Source organism: Erpetoichthys calabaricus, chromosome 18 (genome assembly GCF_900747795.2).
Source record: "Erpetoichthys calabaricus chromosome 18, fErpCal1.3, whole genome shotgun sequence".
Classification (NCBI taxonomy): domain Eukaryota; kingdom Metazoa; phylum Chordata; class Cladistia; order Polypteriformes; family Polypteridae; genus Erpetoichthys; species Erpetoichthys calabaricus.
The window spans coordinates 12,748,294-12,774,568 of NC_041411.2; the positions used below are offsets into that span (position 1 = coordinate 12,748,294).

The following is a 26,275-nucleotide window of genomic DNA, read 5'->3' on the forward strand; positions in this document are numbered from 1 at the left end:
GCATGTTCTCCCCGTGTTCACGTGTCGTCCTCTCTGGGTCTTTCAGTTTGTTTTTTCTCTCCCACATCCCCAAAGAAGTGCACATCAGGTGAACTGGAGATTCCAAATCTGCTCGTGTCAGACCGGTGGGGCTCTTGCGGGCTATGCTGACCCTGAATTGGCATACGCAGGGTTGAGAATGCAAAGCTGTTTTGATGGCGCATTCTTCATAATTAATAACTGCAGCTTGTCGGAAACTGGAAATCTTTAATTGTGTGTTGGTGGACCAAGTGGTTGAGGCAGTGGATGTTCAACTACAGTTTACTGGTCTGATTGGCACCAGACTCTGTGACTTTCCTAGTCAATCAACTGCGTTTTCTGTGCAGTAAATAGGGGGAAAAAATTACATATTACTTCTTTTATACAGTGTTATACACTGTAGACAGGTGCTTTATGAGATAACTGGTCAGTGAACCAACCAGCCAGGCCCTATTGTTGTACTGGCCAAGTCTTTTATTGTGTTGTTTTAGTTTAGGGGTCTCTCCCAGGTTCCATATATTGTAACATTTAAATTGACACTCAAGACCTACCATGTGGGCAGTGCCCGTGCTATGTTATTGTGTGCCATCCGACTGTGTGTGCGGCTGGATCCCCCCCCCATCCCCTTTATGATCTGCTCCCCTAGGCAAATGTCTAATCCACCTTAATGGTGGTGCCGGCCCTACTTGTGGGGTCTTTACTGCATTAATCTCACATCGTCTCTAGGCCTGCTGTCTTAAATCTTACGTCTGAGTGTCCAAACAGCACTCCAGCCTGCATGAGGGTTTCAGGATTTGTCTGTTTCTTCTTACACAGTTTGTTAATTTCCATTGCCACCATGAGCTTGTTGCTCTACAGTCATCTTTTATTTTTCTGTAAAGTGATTTGTGAGGGTCACTGTGCTATCTAATAAAAACTGATTGATTGTATTAATTAGTCTTAATCAGTTAAGAAAGGTACCTAAAATAGCAGCAGAAACGAAAAGATAAATAGCAATTAATATGTGTGCAAAATTTCAAATGAACGGCAAAATAAGTCACAGGAAATTTTGCTTACTGCCCCCTGGAGACATTAGCGTGGCTTTAGTTCATTTAACTTTGCTTTTGGAAAGTAGAACACCACATGAACTCCTAAATATGTGGTGCAGTGAAAAAGTACTCACCCCCCCGTTCCAGATTTGATACTAAAAGTTGTCAGTTGTTCAACTTTAGACCTGAGGTGTCTTTATTTTTATACCAGTAAACCCCCGATTCTCTAAAGAATTGCAAATCCAAGAATGGCAATCGCTTTCTGTTCCCTCCGATCTTTGGAGGGATGAAAAATCATAAAGTTTTCATTTAATTAAATAAATATATTTGTACTAACTTTAACCAATTTATTAAAACTAAAATTGAAATTTGATTGTTATATCATTTATGTCCAAAATGAGTTTGCATGTTCTCCCCGTGTCTGCGTGGGTTTTCTCCGGGTGCTCCGGTTTCCTCCTGCAGTCCAAAGACATGCAGGTTAGGTGGATTGGCGATTCTAAATTGGCCCTAGTGTGTGCTTGGTGTGTTTGTGTGTGTCCTGCGGTGGGTTGGCACCCTGCCCAGGATTGGTTCCTGCCTTGTGCCCTGTGTTAGCTGGGATTGGCTCCAGCAGACCCCCGTGACCCTGTGTTCGGATTCAGCGGGTTGGAAAATGGATGGATGGATGTCTTTGAGTTGCTGCACTCATTAGAAAAAAAAATATCGGAGTGCAAAGGTTTAAATGAATTAAATTGGAAACAAAAAAAAATCATAAAATGGTAAATTCAAAATAGTTAATCAAAAATTTCCTTATAAACAATATTTTTGGTAAAGATGGTTTCCTGTCCTTGAATCGGCTGTCCCTGGTATGGAGTAGTTAAAACCTTCACTTTAACGTCATACGAACGCTGCCAGTATGGGATCCCGTAAGCACTTGTGCCTCAATAACAGTTTGTCTCACGCTGTTCACGACCAACCGTGTACCGTTACATAAACCTTGTTTAGTATTAAGGTTTCTTAATAGCATGACTATTGTCCGTACTTTAAGATTGTGTTGTGGTTAAAAGTGTTTAAATATTCTAATGGGAAATTAAGATGCTCACTTTTGTCTTCAGAATCAACGCTGTCAGTACTTAGAAAGACGCGGCTTTCTCCAGGAAGCGATACAATCACTTGGTTATTTATCCGGTCAACGTCAATATTCTTTGGACATAATATAGCCCGGTGCGTCAAAAGTGGTATCTGGTCCAATGATATTGCTTTACCAAAAGCCCCTGTTACCAAGTCGTCGCAAATGAAGGCGTGAGGGATTTCAATGGGTTTGACTCTGGGGCACTGAGACGCTGTGCGCGTGCGCTTTCGGCACGGCTTGCTCCTGGCGTCCGGCATCCGTGCATATATACAACCTTCGTTTAGTAATGTAGATACATTGTCATTTATTGAATGAACAATTGGCAATCTGCGAAAAAAAGTAATTTTCCTCTTGTACGTAATAACTAGCTGAGCCACCTTTACTTGCAGCGACTGCAGACAAACTCTTCCTCTAATTCATTGTCAGTCTTTCCCATAGCTATGGAGGAGCTGCTTTAATTCTGAAAACACAGGAGGGCTTTGGAGCATGAAAAGCTCCTATCACCATATGTCTTTTGAGTTCACTTGACTAGGCCGCTCCAAAGTGGACTTGTTCTTGAGTTGTGGATCTTTGTCATGCTCCATAACCCATCTGGGCTTCACCTCACTCAACATTCTCCTTAAGAGTTGTGTGATACACAGCAGATGTCACAGCTCCTTTAATTATGGCAAGTCATCGAGATCCTGAAGGAAGCAAAGTACATACACCATGGCACTGTGTATAACTGCTAGTCTGATGGTTTACACCAGATATAGTTAGACCCTGTCACATAAAAAAAGCAACTTGTTTTCTTTTTTGTCTACAGATCATTTCATGGCACTGTAGGTGTGATATGCCATGGCCCTAATAACCTTATTACATCATGCTGTTTAAGGTGGCATGTGTTGGCATCTCCTTGTGCTCTGGAGCATGACAGGGCTGAAGAACAGGAGCACCCGTGTGAGCTGTGCCCGACCACATCCAGGCCCATCAAATGGACCCGCTTTGGTCATCACAGGCTCGCAAGATGAGCAGAGGGGGCTTTCTAGCACGGGGCTCGCCTAACAGCAATCACAGATTTAGGACAAGACGATGCGTTAAGGAAATATTTTGGCACACTTTACTGAATTGTGTTTACGCGTGACCATGGGAGATCATATCGCGCTGTTGAAGGGTATCTTACGACAGCTTTGTCTTGGATTTTTGTAACCTTTGTAAAGCGCTTTGTGGTAGTAACGGGTAACCGAAGCACTTACCGGAAAACCACATTTGGCACTGATAGCGCCGTATTGCTTCTGGCTTATTGGTAAGCGTAACTCTGACGCTGCCTTTCGTCAGTCACTCAACGATTTTGATGTCTGCCGCAGCTGCTTTACCGCAGGTTCATCACCTCCAGGGTTTCTCTCGGCTCCGCAGTCCTGCTGCCTGGGGGCGGAGCTCTGTCGCCGCTGCCGCTATAAACCTGTGCGCGCTTCACCTCGCGCCAGGATGTTGCGCATGCGCGCGTGTCGACCAGCTGTCAGCGCTCTGCTGCGCATCAGCGTGCAGCCGCTCAGCCTGCCTTCCCGTGGCGACTCACTGCGCACGCTTCCGGGCTTCGTCTGTCTCATCGGTGTATCTCCACTGAAGTGAAACCACAGGTAGGCAGCCGAAACGCTTCACCGAATGTATAACGAACAGAGGGCAATTCGAGCAATTTATGTTAGCTGACATAAGGTGGAAGGTAGCGAAGAGCAGGAAGCAACTGGTGCAAGGCAGGAACCAATCCTGGACGGGACGGTGGGGACACCCTTGGGCCGAATGTCAAACGCCGTCTTTTCATGCATGCAGACTCCATGCAGAGGGCACCCAGGCATGGAGCTGGGCATCAAACGCCGGCCGGCGGTGAAGAGTATTGAGGGCAGTCCGCACGTACAGGCTAACCGGACTTGAATGCGTACGTTTGTCATTAGAACGTTTTATATCTTATTCTGAAGACTGCTTGAGTACAGTACTTTGAAATGCGCTACAAAAGTCCTTTGGGACAACTTGGTCAGTTTTAAAGAAAAGCAAACTAATGCTGGCATTAGATCGTTAAAATGCCACCCAGTAAACTAACAAACTGCTTTTATTTACTGTAGTACCCATCTCGAATGAAGAGGTCCCTTATAAGTACAGCTTCATTACAGCTGCCGCTTAGACAGATGAGGATGCTTGCTCAGGGTCATAGGAATCATTGTGGCGATGCCATGACAATGACCACAGTGTGCCTTCGCCATCATGCCCGGGTGTCCTCTGGTCACTTGATCGATTAACTTTTTATAAGGTGCCTTTCACTAGAAATATCGCCTTAAAGAATATTCCGTTGGCGTGATCAGTATTTTATAAGGTATCCAGACTGTCAACCTTCCAGGTAAAATTGGAGAAGATGCCTAGTGATACTACAAGCAAGTTTAAAAGACTTCCTCAGATCATGCAGTGTGGTGTATGAATTTAAGAGAGAGACTGCGGTCAGTCCAGTGGAGTGCACCGACTAACATGGTGCAGTTTGTTGCTTTAGTCAGGCTTATATAGTATTGTTATGTTTTATTCTAATAATATGTACAGAGCTCACTGTCACATTCAAATATATGTCATAAAATATTTGTATTTGCATAAAAGGTGCCCAGTGCAGAGGTTAATGTGGTGCTGTCTTACTGTAGACCCATCACCCAGTCGTCGTCTATGTGGAGTTTACATGTACATAAAATGTTTTGGTGGATTTACTTCGGACATCCCAAAGATGTGTGTGCAAAAGTGGGCCCTTGATGGACTGGCGTCCCATCCTGGATTGTGCTCAGTGTGTCCGTGGATAGGACCGTCATGCCAGCTGTTGACTCTCAAACTGATTTTGTTTTGGCTGTGGCTTCACTAAGACCTGTTCCTGTCAGAGTTTCAGTATGCAAGTTTCTTTTGAAGGTGTAGAAAACTATTCATGGACACATTGGATTTCGTGGCAATTTCTGTAAAAGAAAGACCCACACGTTTAAGGGTTATAATGGTCTGACTGTCTTCTTTTGTTAATTTCCTTTTTCTCACAGTTATGACAGCAGCATACTGTGCAGTATTGTCCAAATAATGCTTCAGAGGGTGCAGTAGCCCAGTTGGTTCCAACCCTGCTTTTATAGAGACAGCGGGTTTGTGAGTAATCAACAAAAGTTGGCACACTAGCAGGAATTGTTTGCATCAATTTCCAAGGCTTCAGAAAAGTTGTTTACCTGTTACTTGTACCCTGAAAAAGGCTTTTTCACTTAATCTTGAGTGTAATTTATACAATTTTACAGCTTTTGGGGTATCCTAAACTGTTTTTTTTTTTTAAACCCCTGGCAATTTGCTAATTAGCTTTGTACCATATCAGGTTTTTCCGGAGTACTAGGGTGTTATGCCTTCTCACTACATCCGTAATGGCTAACACGGCATAACACCCTAGTACTACTCCTGTTTGGTTTGAAATTTAAGCAGTTCAGGTGCACTTCAGGCCCCTTCGTCAGGCGAGATGTAATGCAGACACCAGGACAGGTACAGCGTTTGAAAACCTGTAAGTGAGACATCTTAGAAGGGGCCTGAGTTGCCTCGACAGCTTGCAGCATATTGTAATCTTTCTAGTTTGCCAATAAAAGGGGTCATTTTGCTTGACTTTCAAAACAGGAAAAATGAAGGTGTTGTAGAACGTTTGACTGGTAGTGTAAAATATGACATGTTTATTTTATTTGATATTTTAATGTTCTTCATTTTTTACACATACAAAGTTTGGAAAAATTACAGTGCATATCATGGTAAGTGATGTTCAGTTGAAAGTCACTAAAGCGGCTGCTTCATTAGTGATGGAATGTTAAATATTAAGAGCTAAGACGCCTGTCATGAAATGCGAGGCATTGTTACACACAGGGTATCTCCTTCCACTTGGCACGTTGGCTGTTTCCATTAATGACTGTGGCCTAGGGAGTTCAGGCCTGTCCTTGTCTGTGCTGGGAACCAGATAAGAACTAACCCTGGGGGCAGAAATACACCGAAAATGTCAATAAACACAAGGTGTTTGTGTAAACTCGAGTAAATGTTCAAACAGTGGTATCTCTGTCTTTTATTGTTCTGTCGTCTTAGCAGTGGCTGTGCCTGTTCAGGAAGTCCTCATCTTACTGTAGTGTTGGGCGTCAGTTAAGATGATGAATATTGTTACTATTGCGACATTACAACACCATTTATTAACAGAGGCCTCATCAGAAGAGCGTGTGTAAGCACATATTCTTGTTGGAATGAGCCAGCACTGGGGAAAGACGTTTTCTTTGTCCCGTTAATTAAGACTTTACTTTTTCTAATGTGCTGACGAATTTAACCATTTGTTCTACAATACCTGATCCACTCTGAAATAACTTTGTTTTATTTTTATACAGCACCTTTTAATGAAGAACACCATCCCAAGGTACAACACCATTGTACGGCTGTTTGCTCACAGTTGATATTTCACTTCTTACACAGGTAGGTTAAGTAACTTGCTTAGAGTCGCACAATGCGCCAAATGTGGGAATGAACTCTCATCCTTGTGGTTTCACTATGCCACACTGCCAGACCACCTGCTGTGTGACCATTTGTAGGACTCTGTGTGCCTTAACTTTAGGATTTGTATCGTGTATAGTGTATGCTCTGTTCCAGTCCCTCATAATGGCCCTTAATGTCATTGCAGGTTCCTGCTGTGCTGTGCTGGGGCTGAAGGTCCAGAATGAGAGCAGTGGTCTCGGTGAGCTGTAACTTTTTGTTTGTCCTATTGGACGTTACTCTCACCACCATCCTGTACATTGACGGCACGCAAGTCAGACGCTTCTTGCAAGAGCTGAACAACTTTGATATCTTCACCTCCACGATTGATGTGTGGTTGATCTGTCTGATCCGAGCTTGTGTCTTACTTGGAGCGTCAACCGGTGTGGCCAGAAACAGCACGGATGGCCCCAGAAGGGTCAAGAAACTGAACACGGCAGTCTCTGTCCTGTGCATGGTAATGGTGGTCTATGCCGTAGCCAAGTTGCTGCTGTTTTCAGAAGTAGCCGTCTTGCTGGGTGCACCGTGGTTCCTCAGTCTGTTTGCGTGGTCTTGTATTTCGTCACTTGCCACATTAGGATTTTGGAAATTGCTCTGTTTGGTAAAGACCAAGAGGGAGTTATTAGTAATTAATGAAGAGAAAACCAAAGAAGAAGAAGGAGACGATGAATCAGAGGCCTCGGGTGCTTCCATTGAAGAAAGCAACAAAAAAGAGAACAGAGGAAGCTCAAAAGCCACGATAAGCCGACTTTTGTCTTACACAAAAGAAGACGCTGGTGTTCTGGGAGTTGCTTTTGTTTTCCTTATTCTGGCTGCCCTGGGTGAGTGTCTACAATCGCTGATAATACTGCCAACCTCTTCAGATCTATTTTTGGTTTTTTTTTTTGAGGGAAGGAGCCTTCACCTAATTGTAATTTGGTAACATGCAGAGAGGAATGTCTGGTTTGAAGAAGAACATGTAGCATTTCAGTGGGGTCCAATGTTTTCTTTTTTTTGAATGACCAACAGAGGAGTCCTATATATACAGGTGCTGGTCATAAAATTAGAATATCATGACAAAGTTGATTTATTTCAGTAATTCCATTCAAACAGTAAAACTTGTATATTAGATTCATGCATTACACACAGACTGATGTATTTCAAATGTTTATTTCTTTTAATGTTGATGATTAGAGAAGGGAGTGCGGCCTCTTTTACTGAGGACCCGGGAGTATTTCTGGTGCCAGGGCTGCTGCCTGTTGGAAGTATTTCTGGGTTATACGGAAGTGCAGTGCAGCAAGGAGTTGTTCTCCCTGGAGCACCCCCGGACCCCAGCAGGGCTGTGCTGCCTGACTACAACTCCCAGCATCCCCTACTGGTTCCTGAATGGACGCCAATATGGAGGGTTGCTGCCATCTATCGCCTGGGGGGAATAAATATCCCTCGGTGATGGTCCTTCCCTGTCGTCTTCTCCAGTCAGGGAATGTCCATCCATCTATCCATCTCTTAGGGGAGCCATGTATAGATGCAACCTCCTTCCCTCTCTTGGCCAGGATGCTTTTCTGTATTCTCAGGGCCTCCCGTCTGGGTACAGAATCTTGCAGACTTCCTGCCGTGTGTCTCCTCCAACTGTTAAAACAGAGATGGAAAGTAATGAAAAGACGCCATATACTGTTTTAGGAGAGGGTGTTAGCATTCTTGTACTAACCCAGTGTTGTTAGTAATAGTTTGCCAAGCTTTGATATTTGAAGAAGATGTGCAGTTGATTTTCTTTGCAGAATACTTGCAAAGAGTAAGTTTAAAGAAGTATAATTTTGATAGATTCAGTGGCCAGGATTCACTTTGCTGTAATTGTTATTTAATGAGAATACAGTGTGCTGGATACGAGGGAAGACAGGACAAATCTACAAGAAGAAAGATGTGAGCAGTAGCTGAATGTCAAAAGCTTTAAAAGTAGACAAAGGAGAAGCTATGAATGTGCAGAAATCGGAAAACTGGTGAACTTTTCCAAACATGTAAAACAAATGTTTCTCTAACTTTTATGATACATAAAGGACAGAAGTAGTCAGAGGAAAGGCTTATGAGATAGTGTTTACAGGAAATGATGAAAGTCTGTGAACAGTTTGATACAAAGATTGTTCATATTTTGGTTTTCTAGAAACTACGGTTATATTTTTAAGAGTAGAATGATTACAATTTATTTAAAGACTTGCTAACAAAGGATATGGCCAAATGTGGAGAAGAGAGAAAAAACAAACTCCAGTCAGTGGTGGAGAAGTTAAATCTCTGGTGGGGTCCACAGTCCTGTAGAACAAGGAAAGGCAGAGTTGGGCTAACCAGTCCGGCCAGTCTCTCTCACCCTTCTGGACCTTCAGTAATAAGGCAGACCACACACAAGTCCATGATTGTGGTAGAATGGAGTGGAGCGGAGTGGAGCCGTGTCAGTAACTGTTCCCAAACACACTGATGTTTCATGCTATCCATGGCCAGAAGTATTAATTTATCATCGGTTTGTATTGTAGGGCACCAAGAAGTAACCAAAATGACAGAACTAAAGCAACAGGTGGATTATTGAACTATCTGTAAGACCTTAGCCAGTGGGCCACATTGCCTGCCCACTCTTATCCCAGTTTCTGTTTGTTTATATGCTGAGCCGCAGAACTGGGTATTATAGTAATTTAAGGAAAATCTGTATCATACCGAAACATTAATTTGTGAGTCTGCAGGTCTGCTCAAAGTGACGTGGTCAACACTTTTACTGTATAATAATTTATTAATGCATTTGATTTCTATAAGGCTGGTCCCGTGCTCATAGCACTTCGCCAATATCTGAACGGCTACAAAAGGCATAATAGCACAGTAAAAGATGACATTAGTGATGCTGGATACACAGTAATATTGAACATTAAACCCTGAATGATAGATCAGAATAAGAAACGGCACACACAAATAAAAAACATATACAGTATAACACAAAATGCTAGAATGGGGGGAAAAAAAGGAGCAAATAAGATCATTTGTCTCCGGTTGCATCTAGGAATCCGCCATAAGAATAATCGTTCAGGAAAGAGGACTCTACAGAGGTCATAGTTCAGTCAGATCAGATACCTTTTGGAGGATGATAAAAAAACGATCCGTAAGATGAGACGAATTTTGTTAGCCGTTTAGGGCCAAACCCTTGAAAGACAATGGACTTCAACTGGTGTTTTGTTTCTGAATAATTAAGTAAACTACCAGTAGTTAAAAAAAAATTAAAATCTGTATCATGAACCAAACAGGTTAGGCAAAGTAACATACCAAAGTGTCTGTTTTTATGTCTTATAAGGTGAATGCTTCATACCTTACTACACTGGACTGGCTGTCGACGGGATTGTCATTCAAAAGAGTATGGTGGTGTTCACAAAAGCTTTGCTTCTAATGTTGCTGCTTGCCATTTCAAGGTAGGTTTTAACTTGCTTACTGGCTACAACTTCATTGCTGGCTTCTTCTGAGATTATAGATACGGTAGAAAGGGCAGTTCAGTAACAAGGTGGCAGTTAGTTGAGCCATTACAGTAATTCCATGTGCACCTCTGATTTAACCATAAAATGTATGCTTTAATGAAATACTCGAAGAAGATGAAGAAGACGTAGAGAGACCCCAAAAAATGCATCCTTTGATCTTTACATGGCTCTTTAAGTGGTTCGCTACCCTTAAAAGAACTGCTCACCACGCTCCTGTCCTCCATCACCTGTAGCATACCTCTGCTGCCTGATGGGACCTGTAGTTTTGGGTTTCCCTCCTCCCATTATAACCCCCTCCCTAATTTGAAGTATACACTATATTCTAAGTCACACCAACGGCAAGTCACATGCAAAATTTTGTGAAAATCGCTTTAGCCGTTTTTTTTGTGATTAGCGAACAGGCAGACATCCAAACGGCTTCTGATTTCCTTTATATAGATTGCTAGCTGTCACGTAAATACATGTAAGCTGACCCTATCCCCCTTTATACGACTTATTATATCTCAAATTCCATACTCTTAAAACACTTTCATTTACAGTAGTTCAGCACACCCCCCTTTATAGATATATATACTGTATATATGATATATAGATGGCACTGGGCAATTACAGTAACAGAATAGGCAGATGTTAGACTTCTAATTATGCATTATCTCTCTATATAAACTCCAACATCTGTCTGTCTGTATGTCTGTCCGCTTTTGACAAGAGAACTACTTAACAGATTTACTTCGAGTTTTTTCAATAATTTACTTGAAAATTCCGGTTGATTTCTCTCATTGCGCTAAGTATCATAGTTTGTTTGTGGTACCGATTTATTTGCGGTAATCTGAGAGAGCGGTTGTGGGCCAAGGGGAGGGGAGCAGGCCCCTCCTCACTCACACGCCAGCCTCGGGGCGTATCATACATCCGCTTAGCTAGCAAACGAGAGAACTAGATCAGGTTTTTTTTCTCGAATTTGCTTGAGCATTCCAGTTGATTTTGCGACTTCTCTCATTACGGTAAGAATCCTAGTTTGCTTGCAGAAGCGATATAGTCGCGCTAATCCGAGAGGAGAGGGAAGCGTGACATCAGGAGTGGGGAGTCAGGCAGGGCCTTCCTTGCCGTCCTGTGAGAAGGGTCTAGCTGCAGGTTGCAGTAGCTATGACACAGGTCAGGTAATCCTACAACGTCAGTCACGAAACTCCCTTTGACTGAGATAACCCTCCTACAGACCTAATCTTAACCACAGTGTACCGGGGCCCTAATGTTAACCATAGTCTAATGAGACGGGTGTTACGTGACTGACGTTGAGGGCGTTTTGTGATGTTGGAGCATTACATAACTGACCTCACAGGTACTGCGGTCTGCAATTGCACCCTGTTGGGCAGAACCGCGGGGCACGGCTAGTATATAATATGTCGAAAATAAAAGTACAAATGCAATTTTGGGTTAAAATCAATCAATCTTTTTTTGCTAGATGTGTAGTTTCAGGTGGCTTTTGAACTTGCAGCTGCTACTACGTTGTCCTCATCACAAAGCGTTTGAAATATGTTTATGTAAGAAATGAAAAATGACGCTTTACGGTATTTGAAACTGTTCTTGAAAAGCGTGCACCACTTCAAAGTGACGGACCGTCTTCAGCCTCGGTGTTTGGCACATTTTAACTGCTGTTGCCTTACGTACCGCAAAACAAAGTGTAAGAGTTGTGCAGGGAAAGAGTTCTTGCTATCTAGTGCTAACAAATGAACAAATTCCTTTAAAAAAAGTAAAGAAAGCAAATCACACACACATCTCAAGAGGACAACTGCCTGTGACCTCTGTGCTGCAATGTACAGAACTTTATATACCGGTAGTAAGCAAACACGACAACAAAAGAAACCTGCCATGTAGTAGTAAAATATGTGAAATAAATACAGCAATATGTATCAACAAATACTTGATATGGAAACTGTCTAAATAGCGAATGTGAATGACACACATCAATAAGAAAATAAATATGTAGGACAGGAAATCATTCTCTATATAATCATCCATCCATCCATTATCCAACCCGCTATATCCTAACTAACTACAGGGTCACAGGGGGTCTGCTGGAGCCAATCCCAGCCAACACAGGGCGCAAGGCCTTACATAATCAACAAATTTATATTTTGTTTTTCAGACCTCAATGTCCTTTCCCTTTAATGAACTTAACAAAACCAGTACAGTTCCATTTTCCAACAGGAAATTGATTACTCTGTGAATCATAAATACAGCATTCATATTTTATTTTTGATCACGTACTGCCTTAAGAATAATACAACTGCTTACTGTATAAGGAGGAGATTCTTGTTCAGCGCCTGCACACTTTACATATTTCCTTCTCTTTTTGCATTTAGTTCCTTTGCCGCTGGGATTCGTGGCGGGATGTTTAACCTCACATTTGCCCGACTGAATGTCAGGATTCGTAATCTGCTTTTTAGATCTCTGGTTCAGCAAGAAATTGGCTTCTTCGACTCAAACCACACAGGTAGGGTAAAAGGGTCAAGTTCCTGTCTGCTGTAGGGTGTGCTTTGTGATTTTATTTATTTATTTTTTAAAGTGGAATGTAGCTAAATCAATGTTAACCTTGAAAACAGAAACACATTTAAAATGTTTAAATTACTTTATAAAAAGGGGAAAAAATAACACAAAGTAAAAATGGTTGAACACCTTAATCATGTCTCTGCTGTGGACACGATAAATGCAATTTTTCTGTGTGGCAAATCAGTCAATCTCCACACCATGAACATTAATTTGAGACGGAAAATCATTTATTTACAGTTTTGCCTCTTAACAGTGAAGACAGTAAACTTTTATAAATGAATGTCTTGTAATGCCACCCAAATTGGCAAGGAAACCACTTGCTTTACTTTTTACAACGACTCTAAGGTGGAAGAAAGAGGTAAAGGCATTGGGGTGTCGTCTTGAAGTAAATGGAATTAGTTTATTAAATTAAGTGAAGTTTTGAAAGGGCTACGCTATAACCTAACTATACTGTTTGTTTTTGCATGGTGCTCCTGTTCTTATTTCAGCATCCTTTATGTCGATTGGTTGCCATTGTGGCTTGGAAACATGAAGCAATCTTGTCATAAGTCATGCACTGCAATTCACTTATTGTGACAACTCCATTGACCAAGAAGTGGCAAGATTTTAGACACTGTAGCCCCAGGGGTGTGCAAAGTCAGTCCTGGAGAGCCGCTGTGACTGCAGGTTTTTGTTCCAACCCAGGTGCTTGTTGGTGCTTTAACTCTGCCATGTCAGCTCATTGTCATATCCTACATTTTTTTTTTTTCTGTCTAAGGATATCATCCAAATGATTTAAAGTCTAAAGCAGATGTGTAATTCTCAGTCCTTCACTTTTGTTTTCCTCTTCACTTTCCTTTCAAGTATTTAATTAAACCTTATAGGTGTAAATGGAAACAAACTAAATGGAGAAATGCTGGTCTCTTTTGTCATTTGCATGTTGTGGGTAATTAAGTGCAGTTAAAAACCAAGAATACAGCTGGTTAAGACTAAAATAAGCGATAAGGGTCCAAAACTTCACGAGCGAGACAACAAAAATGAAGCAGAAGTGTCACTTGAGCAGTAAGTGTCTTCTTATTAAACAATTCAGTTGGAGCAAAAGCCTGCAGCCACTGCGGCCCTCCAGGACTGTGACTGAGGACCCCTGCTCTGGCCCTTATATGTAACACGCCTTCCGTCCACAACAAATGGCAAACTGTTCAGAAACTTAAATCTGATGTGGCCTTTTGGTGATAACATGACACCCACAACTCTTGTCGTCTTTAAATCAGTCAGCATCATTGTGTTCTTTTTTTTTTTTATTGTGAAAAGACGTTCTTCACATCATTTAACTATTTTATGGAGACTATTATTTAATTTTCACAGTCACATCTCAAAGGATCCTAACCAAAGCAACCAGTGCCACCCACCAATAAATTCTCCTCTTTCCTCATGATGTGCCTGCCAGCATCATACAGCAATTTTTGTGAAATGTGAACTGTGTAAATAGCTGCTACTCTTTATGGAAATCTCACTCTTCAACTTTATTTTGCTTCATAAAATATTAAAACTAAATTGTTTCCCACAGAAATCTTGTTAGTCTTGTGTTATATTTTATTTCTTTTGCTCTCTGTTTTAACTTTTACATTAGCTCATGTTTCTGGTTTTTTTTTTTTTTTGTCAGTACATGTAGAGTTGATTTAACTGTAGTTACCTACCACAGGCGATATCACCTCCCGTCTGACGTCTGACACCACACTTGTGAGTGACCTGGTCTCTCAGAATGTCAACATTTGTCTACGCTGCTTGGTGAAGGGAGTCGGTGTCTGCATCTTTATGTTCAGCCTCTCCTGGAAATTGTCACTTGTTACTTTTATGGGATTTCCACTCGTCATGATCGTTTCAGAGCTCTACGGAAAATACTATAAGGCAGGTACAAGAACCATTTTATCTATCTATCTATCTATCTATCTATCTATCTGTTATATAGTGCCTTTCACATCTATTATATAGTGCCTTTCATATTTATCTATTATATAGTGCCTTTCATATCTATCTATCTATTATATACTGTAGTGCCTTTCATATCTATCTATCTATTATATACTGTAGTGCCTTTCATATCTATCTATCTATTATATAGTGCCTTTCATATTTATCTATCTATTATATAGTGCCTTTCATATCTATCTATCTATTATATACTGTAGTGCCTTTCATATCTACCTCTATTATATAGTGCCTTTCATATCTATCTATTATATACTGTAGTGCCTTTCATATCTATCTATCCATCCATCCCCAGAATACACAATCAGATCTCAGAGGGTGGCTTGTAGTGCTTTAAAAAGGTTTAACAAATTTAAGGGATAAAAATTGTGTCAATGAAGATTATGGTGTCCCATAGCTGACATCACTTGGGTGCTACTAGGAAGTGAAAGCCCACTTGTGTGTAGTGTGTCTAAACTGTGTGTATAAGGTCAGTCCAATGTGTGTTACCAATATTCACAAGGATATGGGATATCCCTAATTTCTGCCTGATGTGTTGCATCTTGGTTACAGAAATTGTAGGTTGACCCCCCTGACCACGCATGTCCTCATGACAGAGCACTGAACAAAAAGTGGCTCTTTATTTCTATTCACGTAATAAAGTCTTTGCTAGTAGGTGCTACACAACTAGAGAACACAGAAGCTCCAGAGTCCCAAATCTACAATGTGTAAGGTGTTCAGCCCTTACTCAGCACCTGGGTGCTCTGAATTGCAGGCTAGTCCGAGGTTAACTTTGAGGTGACGTTGTATGATGGCTTTCATTCTGACCTCTTTTCCCAAACGCAGATCAATCTTATGTGAGTAATGCCAAACAGTGGAATACTAATGTGGTATCCGCCTAAACCTTTTTGTCCATCCTTTGTAGTAATGCGTACGATTTGCTTGACATATCTGTCTAATTTACAAGCTGTGCCATTAGAGATATTTTTTAACTTTTGAATCTTGCCTAATCAATCACTCATTGTTCAAGCCCTTAAAAAGATTCCATTAATCACCCAAAAGGGTGCCAACACTTTTGCAAGTGTCACAAGCACAGTTTTATTTTTGAGGTCTAGTAAATTCAGCAGATAATGAAGAATTTGGGATTAAATTCGGCAGAAAAGGAGTAGGTTTATATATGCAGAAGCTGTTCAGTTCAAGTCAAGGCACTCAAATGCTGACCTACTCCTTTGATGAATTTTGCTTTTGAATTTCTCAAATATCAATGACATCTTTATGAGTTAGCTGTTTTTTTTTTTTTTTTTCTTTTTCAATAAGTGATTTAGAATGCAGATATCGGAGTTCATTTAAATGTTAGTCTTTCCAAGTTACTCTATTTCAATATTAAAAATATTACATCTGATTACATCTTGCCTGAAGAAGGGGCCTGAGCTGCCTTGAAAGTTTGCATATTGTAATCTTTTTAGTTAGCCAATAAAAGGGGTCATTTTGCTTGGCTTTTCTCTACATTCATAATGGCCAACACAGTACAACACCCTAGTACTAATATTAAAAATCGAAATGTAAAACGTGGATATATTTATTGAAAGGATACTGGCAACTGCACAAAGAAAGCGCGTTTATTTTTGGGATATTCATTTAATCACACCCATGAGCTTCAACCCTTTTGTTGTGTTTATCTTTGTATTAAAGTGCATGCACTGTATATATTGCTTAAAAAAATAAAATGTGCAGCTTCAATCTCTGTGTCCTTGAGACTAGGCCGAAATAAAAATAATTTGGTTTTACCTGCATACAGCGCCTTGCTAGGGAGGTCCAGGATGCACTTGCCAAAGCCAATAATATTGCTGAAGAGACCATATCAGCGATGAAGACCGTGAGAAGCTTTGCCAATGAAGACAATGAAGTGGAGGTTTACTGGGAGAAGCTGCAGCACATGTACAAGCTGAACAAGAAGCAGGCTTTGGCCTATGCGTGTTACATGTGGTCCATTAGTGTAAGTATGAAATACTCGATTTTGCTTGTTGTCATTTCACAGCAGCGTGTAACTTCGGATGCATTTGTAAAAGGACTGAGCCATTGCACGTGCTACAGTTTCTCTTGTAGGTTTCTTTCCTGTTTATTGTAAAAGCTGTGCATTCGACCCTTCATCTATCATTCCATTTTCTGAACCTTCATTATCCCACATAGTGGGTTGGGGGTTGGGGGGGGGGGCAGGAACCTATCCTGGCAGTATCGGGCATAAATAAAACCAAAACGCAGTTAATGCCAGTAAACAAGTAGCCTAACCGGCATGTCTTTTGGGAAGTGGAAGCAAATGGTGAAAACCCATAAAGAGATTAAGTAGACTCCACATACCCAGCTGAACCCAAGCCTCTGGAGCTGTCAGGTAGCAGCACTAACGCAGAACAGAGGCCTCCATGATGTGTTTTCTTTTCTTTTCCCACAGCTTGCTGAGGTTGCTTTGCAAGTCAGTGTCCTGTTTTATGGTGGCCATCTTGTAATAAGTGATCAAATGACCAGTGGAAACCTTATTTCCTTCATTATCTATGAACTGGAGTTAGGAGACTGTATGGAGGTATGGCTGGATACCCGGCATGTGTGGGAATGATGCTGTGGCATTCTTTTATGAACACTTTGACATTCACACTAACATATTACTGATGGTGACGAGAGACAGGATATTTAATTACATAAAGAAGAAGGAGGATATGGTAGATTCAAGAACAGATGAAAGTTGCCAAAAAATGTTTGGAGAATATAAGGCCAGCAAGGAATACAATGTATGAGATGGTGTAGAGCAGTGGATCCCAAACTCGGTCCTGGGGACGCCCTGTGGCTGCAGGTTTTTCCATCCATCCATTTTCCAACCCGCTGAATCCGAACACAGGGTCACGGGGGTCTGCTGGAGCCAATCCCAGCCAACACAGGGCACAAGGCAGGAACCAATCCCGGGCAGGGTGCCAACCCACCGCAGGACACACACAAACACACGCACACACCAAGCACACACTAGGGACAATTTAGAATCGCCAATCCACCTAACCTGCATGTCTTTGGACTGTGGGAGGAAACCGGAGCGCCCGGAGGAAACCCATGCAGACACGGGGAGAACATGCAAACTCCACACAGGGAGGACCCGGGAAGCGAACCTCAGGTCCCCCAACCGCGAGGCAGCAGCGCTACCCACTACGCCACCATGCCGCCCCTGCAGGTTTTTGTTCCAACCAACTTCTGTTTTTCATTGGACTCTTAGCCTAATTAAGTGAATTATTACTTCCCAGTTTCTGTGTTTTGGAGTCAATGTAGAAAGTACAAACTAAAATTGGTAAATTTTTATTTAAATGTAATAAGCAGTTCTATGGGGAATATATATTTTTTCAAGTCGTTAACAGTATTTTCAAGCTAATTTTCATTCTGCTTTTCCAGGTGTTCTGGTTATTTAATTGATGATTTACTAATTAGTGGGTCTGACACTGGAGTCGTTGCTGCTTTCTTCATCCCTGGTGTCTGCTATGCTGGGTATTCATTTAACCTCGATAGTGAAAATTAAGGAATCAAACTACACAGGAAAAGGGGAACATAATAGGAAAACAACAAAAGAGAGTTAAGTAGTTATAGCTTTAGAAAAGTATATGAAACATTTCTAAAAAAATCTTATAAATGTAAAAACCATACTGTTGTGTTTTTGTGAATAAGAGAAGAGTTAGAAAGACCAGCTAATCAAATGAGATCAGTTGTCATCGATTATTATCACTGATTGTGAATCTGGTTGGAATGAAAACCTGCTACCACAGGGGGTCCCCAGGACTGAGTTTGAGAACCACTGGTTTAGAGAAATACGATAAAAATATTCTCAAAGTGATCAGATCAGTCTGGCGACGGGAGACAAATAGGATGTTTACTGGAATAAAGTGACGAGAGTAAGAATAAAGAAGACAAGAATGCCCTGTTGCAAAGAGATTCAAAACTTGGCTGCTCTTCCATCCACTGTGTGTTCCAGCCTGGGATCTACGCTTGTGTATAGGAGAAGCCAAACTCCCGGGATACAGTGGATATTGGACACGGATCATCAGTGTATAGACAGGCAGTAAAGTTATGCATTCAGGAAGAGAGAAAATTACAGCCAAGAAAGACTAAAAAGTAGAAATTTGATTGGGGTAATGCGATTAACAGCTAGAAAAGTAAAATGCGGTAAATACGCAGTGATTTGTGGGTTAACAGTGTAGAAGAGAAACGGCAAAAATGTTATGTATCAATCAGAATGTTTCACTCTTGCTGGTAAAACATTGTATAAATCAATAATGTAAGCTGTTGTTCACTTTCCAAGTTTGCCACTCACTCTGATGTTGTGACATGCTGCTTCTTCCAGAACATTGGTTCAGTCTACACGGGGCTCATGCAAGGGGTTGGAGCAGCAGAAAAGGTGTTTGAATTCATCAATCGCAAACCCCTAATGACAAGAGAAGGAACCATGGCCCCTGACACTTTCAAAGGGCACGTCGAATTCAAGAATGTGTCATTTGCCTTTCCAACCCGTCCTAACTCTCAGGTCTTAAAGGTGATGTAAGCAAAATTCAAATAGTAAATACAAGTAAAATCCTTTTTATAATAACTGTTTATTTTACAGCAGCTTCTATGCTAGTTCTTGTTCCACAACAAAAAGGATTATATAGTTCATCTCAAATGTTGTGTAGTCCTCAGCCTTAAGTGCTAAATGTGTTTGAGCTTTTCAGATCACGTAAAAAGAACGCCAGTGCAAACATTATTATTTTTTTAGTGTTCTCAATGCAGAGAGTGGTGGTGTTGCAAGTCTTGATATTTCATCAATTTAATTACATAGGGCCACTCTTGGAAAATTAATGCACTTCATTCTTATATTAGGCAAAGTATAAAATGGTAAACCCAAACATAATAAACAACTAAGGAGAAGTATGATGTTATCTAAATACAAATGTAGTGAGAAGCCGAGCAAAATGACCCTTTTACTGTATTGGCTAACTAGAAAGATTAAAATATGCTAGCTGATGAGGCAACTTGGGTCCCCTTCTAAGATGTCTCACATACAGTCCTATGAAAAAATTTGGGAACCCCTCTTAATTCTTTGGATTTTTGTTTCTCATTGGCTGAGGTTACAAAGTAGCAACTTCCTTTTAATATCTGACATGACTTATGGAAACAGTAGCATTTCAGCAGTGACATTAAGTTTATTGGATTAACAGAAAATATGCAATATGCATCATAACAAAATTAGACAGGTGCATAAATGTGGGCACCCAACAGAGATATGACATCAATACTTAGTTGAGCCTCCTTCTGCAAATCTAACAGCCACCAGACGCCTCCTATAGCCTTTGAATGAGTGTCTGGATTCTGGATGGAGGTATTTTTGACTATTTTTCCATACAAAATCTCAGTTCAATTTGATGGACAGCCTGCTTCAAATCATCCCATAGATTTCCGATGATATTCAAGTCAGGGGACTGTGCCGGCCATTCCAGAACATTGCACTTCTCCCTCTGCATGAATGCCTTTGTAGATTTCAAACTGTGTTTTGGGTCATTGTCTTGTTGGAATATCCAACCCCTGCATAACTTAACTCTGTGTCTGATGCTTGAATATTATCCTGAAGAATTTGTTGGTATTGGGTTGAATTCACCAGACCCTCAACTTTAACAAGGGTCCCTGAACTAGCCACACAGCCCCATGATAAGCATGATGGAACCTCCACCAAATTTGACAGTAGGTAGCAGGTGCTTTTCCTGGAATGCAGTGTTCTTCTTCTGCCATGCAAAGCGCTTTTTGTTATGACCAAATAACTCGATTTTTGTCTCATCAGTCCAAAGCACTTTGTTCCAGAATGAATCTGGCTTGTCTAAATGAGCATTTGCATACAACAAGCGACTCTGTTTGTGGCGTGAGTGCAGAAAGGGCTTCTTTCTCATCACCCTGCCATACAGATGTTCTTTGTGCAAATTGCGCTGAATTGTAGAATGATGTACAGATACACCATCTGCAGCAAGATGTTCTTGCAGGTCTTTGGAGGTGATCTGTGGGTTGTTTGTCACCATTCTTACCATCCTGCTCATATGCCGCTCCTGTATTTTTCTTGGCCTGCCAGACCTGCTGGGTTTAACAGCAACTGTGCCTGTGGCCTTCCATTTCCTGATTCCATTCCTTACAGTTGAAACTGACAGTTTAACCCTCTGAGATGTCTTTTTGTAGCCTTCCCTTAAACCATGAGACTGAACAATCTTTGTTTTCAGATCTTTGGAGAGTCACTCTTCAGAGGAGAGTCAAAGTGAAGGAAGCACAACTTGTAATTGACCACCTTAAATCCCTTTATATCTCCTGATTGGACACACCTGTTTATGAAGTTCAAGGCGTAATGAGCTCATCAACCAAGTAATCAGCATTGAGCAGTGACAGGCATTCAAATCAGCAAAATGACAAGGGGACCCACATTTGTGCACAGCCAGTTTTTCACATTTGATTTAATTTCATACAACTAGATACTGCTTCACTAAAAATCTTTGTTCGTAGAACACCACAGTACTCAGATGTTCCTAGGAAATGAAAAAATACCACTGTTATCTTTTTTGTTGAAAGAGTAAATGATTATGCAGGCTGAGAGGGGTTCCCAAACTTTTTCAGATGAGTGTACAGGTTTTCCGATGCTGTACTTGTCCTAGTGTGTATATAAACACAGTGAAGTTCAGTTTCTGTATGACATCTCTCCTGAAAAAGGGCCCTGAGTTGCCTCGACAGTCCTACTTATTGTAATCTATCTAGTTAGCCCATAAGAGGTGTCATTTTGCTTGACTTCTCACTATATCCATAACGGCTAACACAGTACAACACCCTAGTACTAAGTACAACTGCAAATTTTCATCTTGGTACTTTTTAGCAAGCATGGCTGTTTTGAGTAGATACAGTTGTAGACTTACTTAAAAATAAGATGTCCATATAGAAAAAAATCAATCTTGCTAGATTAGGAATACTTTGTGTTGTGTTCTCACACTTCATTCACGTTTTTTTTGCCGTGGCAGAATGTGACATTTGCACTACGACCTGGTGAAGTGACAGCACTGGTGGGCCCCTCAGGCAGCGGGAAGAGCTCTTGTGTGTATTTGATGGAACACTTTTACGCAGCTCAGTCTGGCGAGCTCCTGCTGGATGGGATCCCCATTGAACAGTACGATCACAACTATCTGCATTCCAAGGTAAGTACGCCATGAAGCAAAGACTTGGAAATGGAGCTGCTTCTCTACAATATGGCATCAGCCTGGTGTGGACTGGAGCCTTTACTTAGTGCAAACAGCCATCTTCCCTGAAGGCAGGATGAGGGGTACTTTGTCTTGGTTATGTGGTCTTGCAGTCCTCTCGCTATTTAGTCACTGGAGTATTTGAACAGTACGTTTAAATTCATTGAAAATGTTAAGTTGAATAGACTTTCAAAATTCAGCTTTATATCAATTGTAGGATTTTGTTGTGCTGAACTTGAAAATTTCCATGAGGTATAATAACTTTAGTTCTAATTTTTACATGCTAAGATACACAAAAAATTAAATCACAGGATTGCTGGGACTTTACACGTGCAAGACAACTACAGTGTGGTAAATGACGCCTTACTGTGCTGAACTCTTGCAACCAGGACTGCTTTGTTACAGCAGGCTTTACTGTACTGCTGCGTCATCCTGAACCTGACTGCTTGTTTTCCTTTTTCATGACAGGTTGCACTGGTGGGTCAAGAACCAGTTCTGTTTGCTCGTTCAATCCAAGAGAACATCGCCTATGGTGTGCATGAAGTCACGATGGACTCGGTCGTTCAGGCGGCAAAGGCAGCAAATGCTCACGGGTTCATCACTGAGCTACAAAGCGGTTATAATACAGGTATTGCTTTCCATGTTGTCTTGTAGATTTCACGGAGTAGCTGCAGGTTGCTTATTATTTTGCGGGAAGTTTGTTATTTTTAATATAATTGTTAAGATATGTAGAGATGTATTTTGTTGCAGCTGTTAACATTCATGATGTTCTTTTATTATGAGGAGTTTGCATGATTTTTTGTTGGCGGTTACACGAAAAACAACCTTTTAGTTAATTGCGTGTCACAAATTACTGTTATATGTGTGAAGGTAAAATCCTGTTTCAAGAGAGAGATCCTGCATTACCAACGTGTTCACTTTTAGTGATCCTGAGTGCTAGCAATAAACGTATGCAAGTGCGAATGCTTTAGATATGGACGTGTTTTTATTTAAGTATAAGCTGCTCCTGTGTGACCCACGATATCTTAGGAAAAGAAAAATGATTCATAGCCTTTAACTGTTGAATTCTAAATCTATACATTTCTTATTTGTTACATTTTACAGATGCAGGAGAGAGAGGAGCCCAGCTCTCGGGGGGTCAGAAACAACGTGTTGCAATCGCTCGGGCACTCGTCAGGAACCCACACCTACTCTTAATGGACGAGGCCACCAGTGCGTTGGATACAGAAAGTGAACATACAGTGAGTCCCCGTCTGTCACGTCAACTCTTAACCAGTACTTTCACAACTGCATCTCTTCTCTTTGTTTTCCTTTCCCGGTTATTAGAACTAGTTAGGCTGTTTAGAATTCCTCCTGAGATTGGTCATCACTTAGGGAAGATGGTGGGGAGTTCCTTCCAAGCAAGCTGTAACTGATGTTAAGTAATGCTGATAAAAATAAACACAATAGTTTATAATGCAGACATTTGTCAGTCAGTCAGTCAGTCAGTCAGTCAGTCAGTCAGTCATTCTCCAACCCGCTATATCCTGTCACGGGGGTCTGCTGGAGCCAATCCCAGCCAACACAGAAACAAACCCCGGGCAGGGCGCCAGCCCACCACAGGGCACACACACCAAGCACAATGTAGGATCATCAATGCACCTCACCTGCATGTCTTTGGACTGTGGGAGGAGGTATCCTTCAATAAGGGCGCGCACAAAAAGGGCGACCTCAATTGAGTGCGGCGAATAAATGCGTTCATAGATAATTTAGATAATAATAAAATATCTATGTGGCACTGCACATAATCTACAGCTTCAAGTGTAACACAACAATGAGTAAGAGCAGAAAACAACGAAATATAGAGAGCTTTAGAAATAGTTCGTTAGAAGTTCATGCATTAATTAATTGGATGTTTTAATAATCTTGCTTTCGCCTTTTTATATGTTCAATCATTGCCTTTATCTAAGAAATATTCTGTAATAATTTTGTTGCGTTTGCCTTTATTTGCCGCGCCCAATTGAGGTCGCCCTTATTGAATAGAACAGTGGGAAGGAAACTCACGCAGACACGGGGAGAACATGCAAACTCCACACAGGGAGGACCCAGGGAGCGAACCCAGGTCTCCTAACTGCAAGGCAGCAGTGCCACCCAATGCAAACATTTGTCTCAGTATAAAACAAGTAATAAAACACTACTATTTAAAATAAAATCCTAATTTTACCACTTGTTACCCAACAATTTTTTTTTTTCTCTATGATTCTTACCACCGCAGTTGAATGAAGTGTTTTATCTGCCAACAGGTTCACCAGGCACTGGAAGGCGCCATGCATAACAGGACAATTTTGGTCATCGCCCATCGCCTCAGCACTATTGAAAAGGCACACAACATCATTGTTTTAGACAAAGGAAAGGTGTCTGAACAGGGCAACCATAAAGAACTGATGGCAAAAGGAGGCCTCTACTTCAAGATGGTGCAGAGACAAATGCTTGGTGTGGACCCTCCAGTAGACGACAGCACAGACATGGACAGATCAACATCCCAAAAAGTGTCCCTTATAAAAAGAAACTCTAGTAGAAGAACTAATTACGATGACTCAGACGAAGACTTTTACTTCTGAAAAGCACCTCGGTATCCAAACAAAAGCTGCCTTTAAAATGTGTAGTAGAAGATAATTGTCACAGTAAATAAACAAGGGGTAAGGGACTGAGGAAGAGTACGATTATCATCAAAAATGTCAAACTGTTCCAAATGAGTCCAGACAGTAATTTACAGGTAAAATGACAGTTCAACTGCCGTAGCATCATGGATGGGAACACTGAAATAGAGTTTGGTTAAGGAGCTCTTCAACTTTCTGCAGAGACTGACATGGGGGTGTATTTTAATTTATCTGTTTTAAAAGTTAAAAAGAGAAACCTTTTCTCTTTTATTGCAGGACAAAATATTGTAAGCTGTTTTTAAACAATGTGTTTTGCCTTATCCTGTCCAAGTGTTTTCAGTGTGATGTTACAAAGCATAGCATGAGCCCGGTCACGTGTGTAAAACTAGATGTGGATGTCATCTCAAGTGCTAAGCCGTTCAGTGAACGTGATCTGTGCGTTTGAGAATGTCTGGCGAGAGTATCCTAGACAGATTATACACAGGCGGGCTTTTTTACAAGTAATCTCGTTAGAAGAACAAAAAAAGTTCCATTTTATATAACACATACTGAATAAAACAATGGGGGCACTTCTAGTAGTGAGAGTCATTTAAATATCAGCACAAGTCTTTTATTTCAGGAGGATCAATTTTAAACAAAAATATGTGTTAGTGGTCATCGTCTGCTTCTCCTGACGTAATGGACCTTGGAAGAGCAGGCCCAATATTGAGGAAATAAGCATTATGTGGTAAGTTTATATCTATCAAATAGAAATATGGTTAGAAACTATGACTAAATTCAAATGAGGAAGCTGTTTACCTCATTAAACTTTCATTTAAATTACTATTAAATATATATGACAACAACAAATTAGAAAACTATTTATCCTACAAAGCCTGTTCCATATTTTGCTGTTAGCATTGTTGGGCATAATGGTGGTTTGCATAACAATGGTAAAAAGACTGATCAGTTAATGCAAATGTCGATACTGTTAATCAATGCAAGAATAACATAAAAAGTAAAGTATCTTAAGAATCTGAATACGCAATGGCAGTGCAAAATAGTTAAAGTGATAGATTCTCAGCCTAGCCAATATTTATATGAAAGATGGATGCCTTTTCTGTGCCCGTACCGTTTTTCTCAAAGCTCTCGTGTCGCAGAAGGCACACAGATTGCGTTAATCGGCTGCTCCAAACTGATCGGCTATGACAGGTGCACAAGTGTGCTGAAGTGGTTACTAAAAGGAATTAACGGATCTTGTTAAGTGTGTGCACTTCATTACTTCGCAATAACCTGGGCAAACACAGCCGTGAATTTTAGCATTCATAGCTGTCCACTAGAGGGCACTGCCCGTTTACTTGACGGCTGCAGTACTCCGCATGTTTGCTTAGCGTTGTGTAACTTCATGCATTTCTGTTTAGGTTCGCCGCAAAAACAAAAGGAAAATCCACAAACTTAAAAGCCAGTCTTCCACCCTTAAAATAAATATTTGGCAGCGCTTTAGAATACTACATTTGGTAAACCGGAATCATGGAGTAAGCGCTTTTAAATGTACAAAATTGTTTCTTATCGATCAAAGTATTAGCAAAGCCTAATCATGTTGAATTTACACACCTGAGCAAGCCCCCTGAAATGTCCTGTGCGTTCTGGTTACGTCAGCAACTGTGTGATGTGATACTTGTAACGTTCCATGAACTGGATAGTGGTGATTTACTTTTGAAATAACCTA

General features: G+C 41.0%; 1 protein-coding gene and 1 long non-coding RNA gene across 2 annotated transcripts; one reads left to right on the forward strand and one right to left on the reverse strand.

Annotated features, from left to right (window-relative positions):
- Window positions 1–3,489: 3,489 nt before the first annotated feature.
- On the forward strand, window positions 3,490–25,853 carry abcb9 (ATP-binding cassette, sub-family B (MDR/TAP), member 9). Its single transcript, XM_028824415.2, has 13 exons — window positions 3,490–3,776; window positions 6,546–6,630; window positions 6,836–7,508; window positions 9,992–10,106; window positions 12,530–12,660; window positions 14,398–14,603; window positions 16,462–16,659; window positions 17,113–17,241; window positions 19,036–19,224; window positions 21,713–21,886; window positions 22,397–22,556; window positions 23,033–23,169; window positions 24,211–25,853. The coding sequence occupies exons 3-13, from the start codon at window positions 6,872–6,874 to the stop codon at window positions 24,526–24,528; spliced, it is 2,394 nt and encodes a 797-aa protein (XP_028680248.2). The 5' UTR covers window positions 3,490–3,776; window positions 6,546–6,630; window positions 6,836–6,871; the 3' UTR covers window positions 24,529–25,853.
- On the reverse strand, window positions 7,989–24,279 carry LOC127526226 (uncharacterized). The gene is made up of 2 exons (XR_007933863.1): window positions 24,175–24,279; window positions 7,989–8,295 (listed from the first exon to the last, which is right to left on the reverse strand). It is a non-coding gene; the product is annotated as an uncharacterized LOC127526226 (long non-coding RNA).
- Window positions 25,854–26,275: the final 422 nt, after the last annotated feature.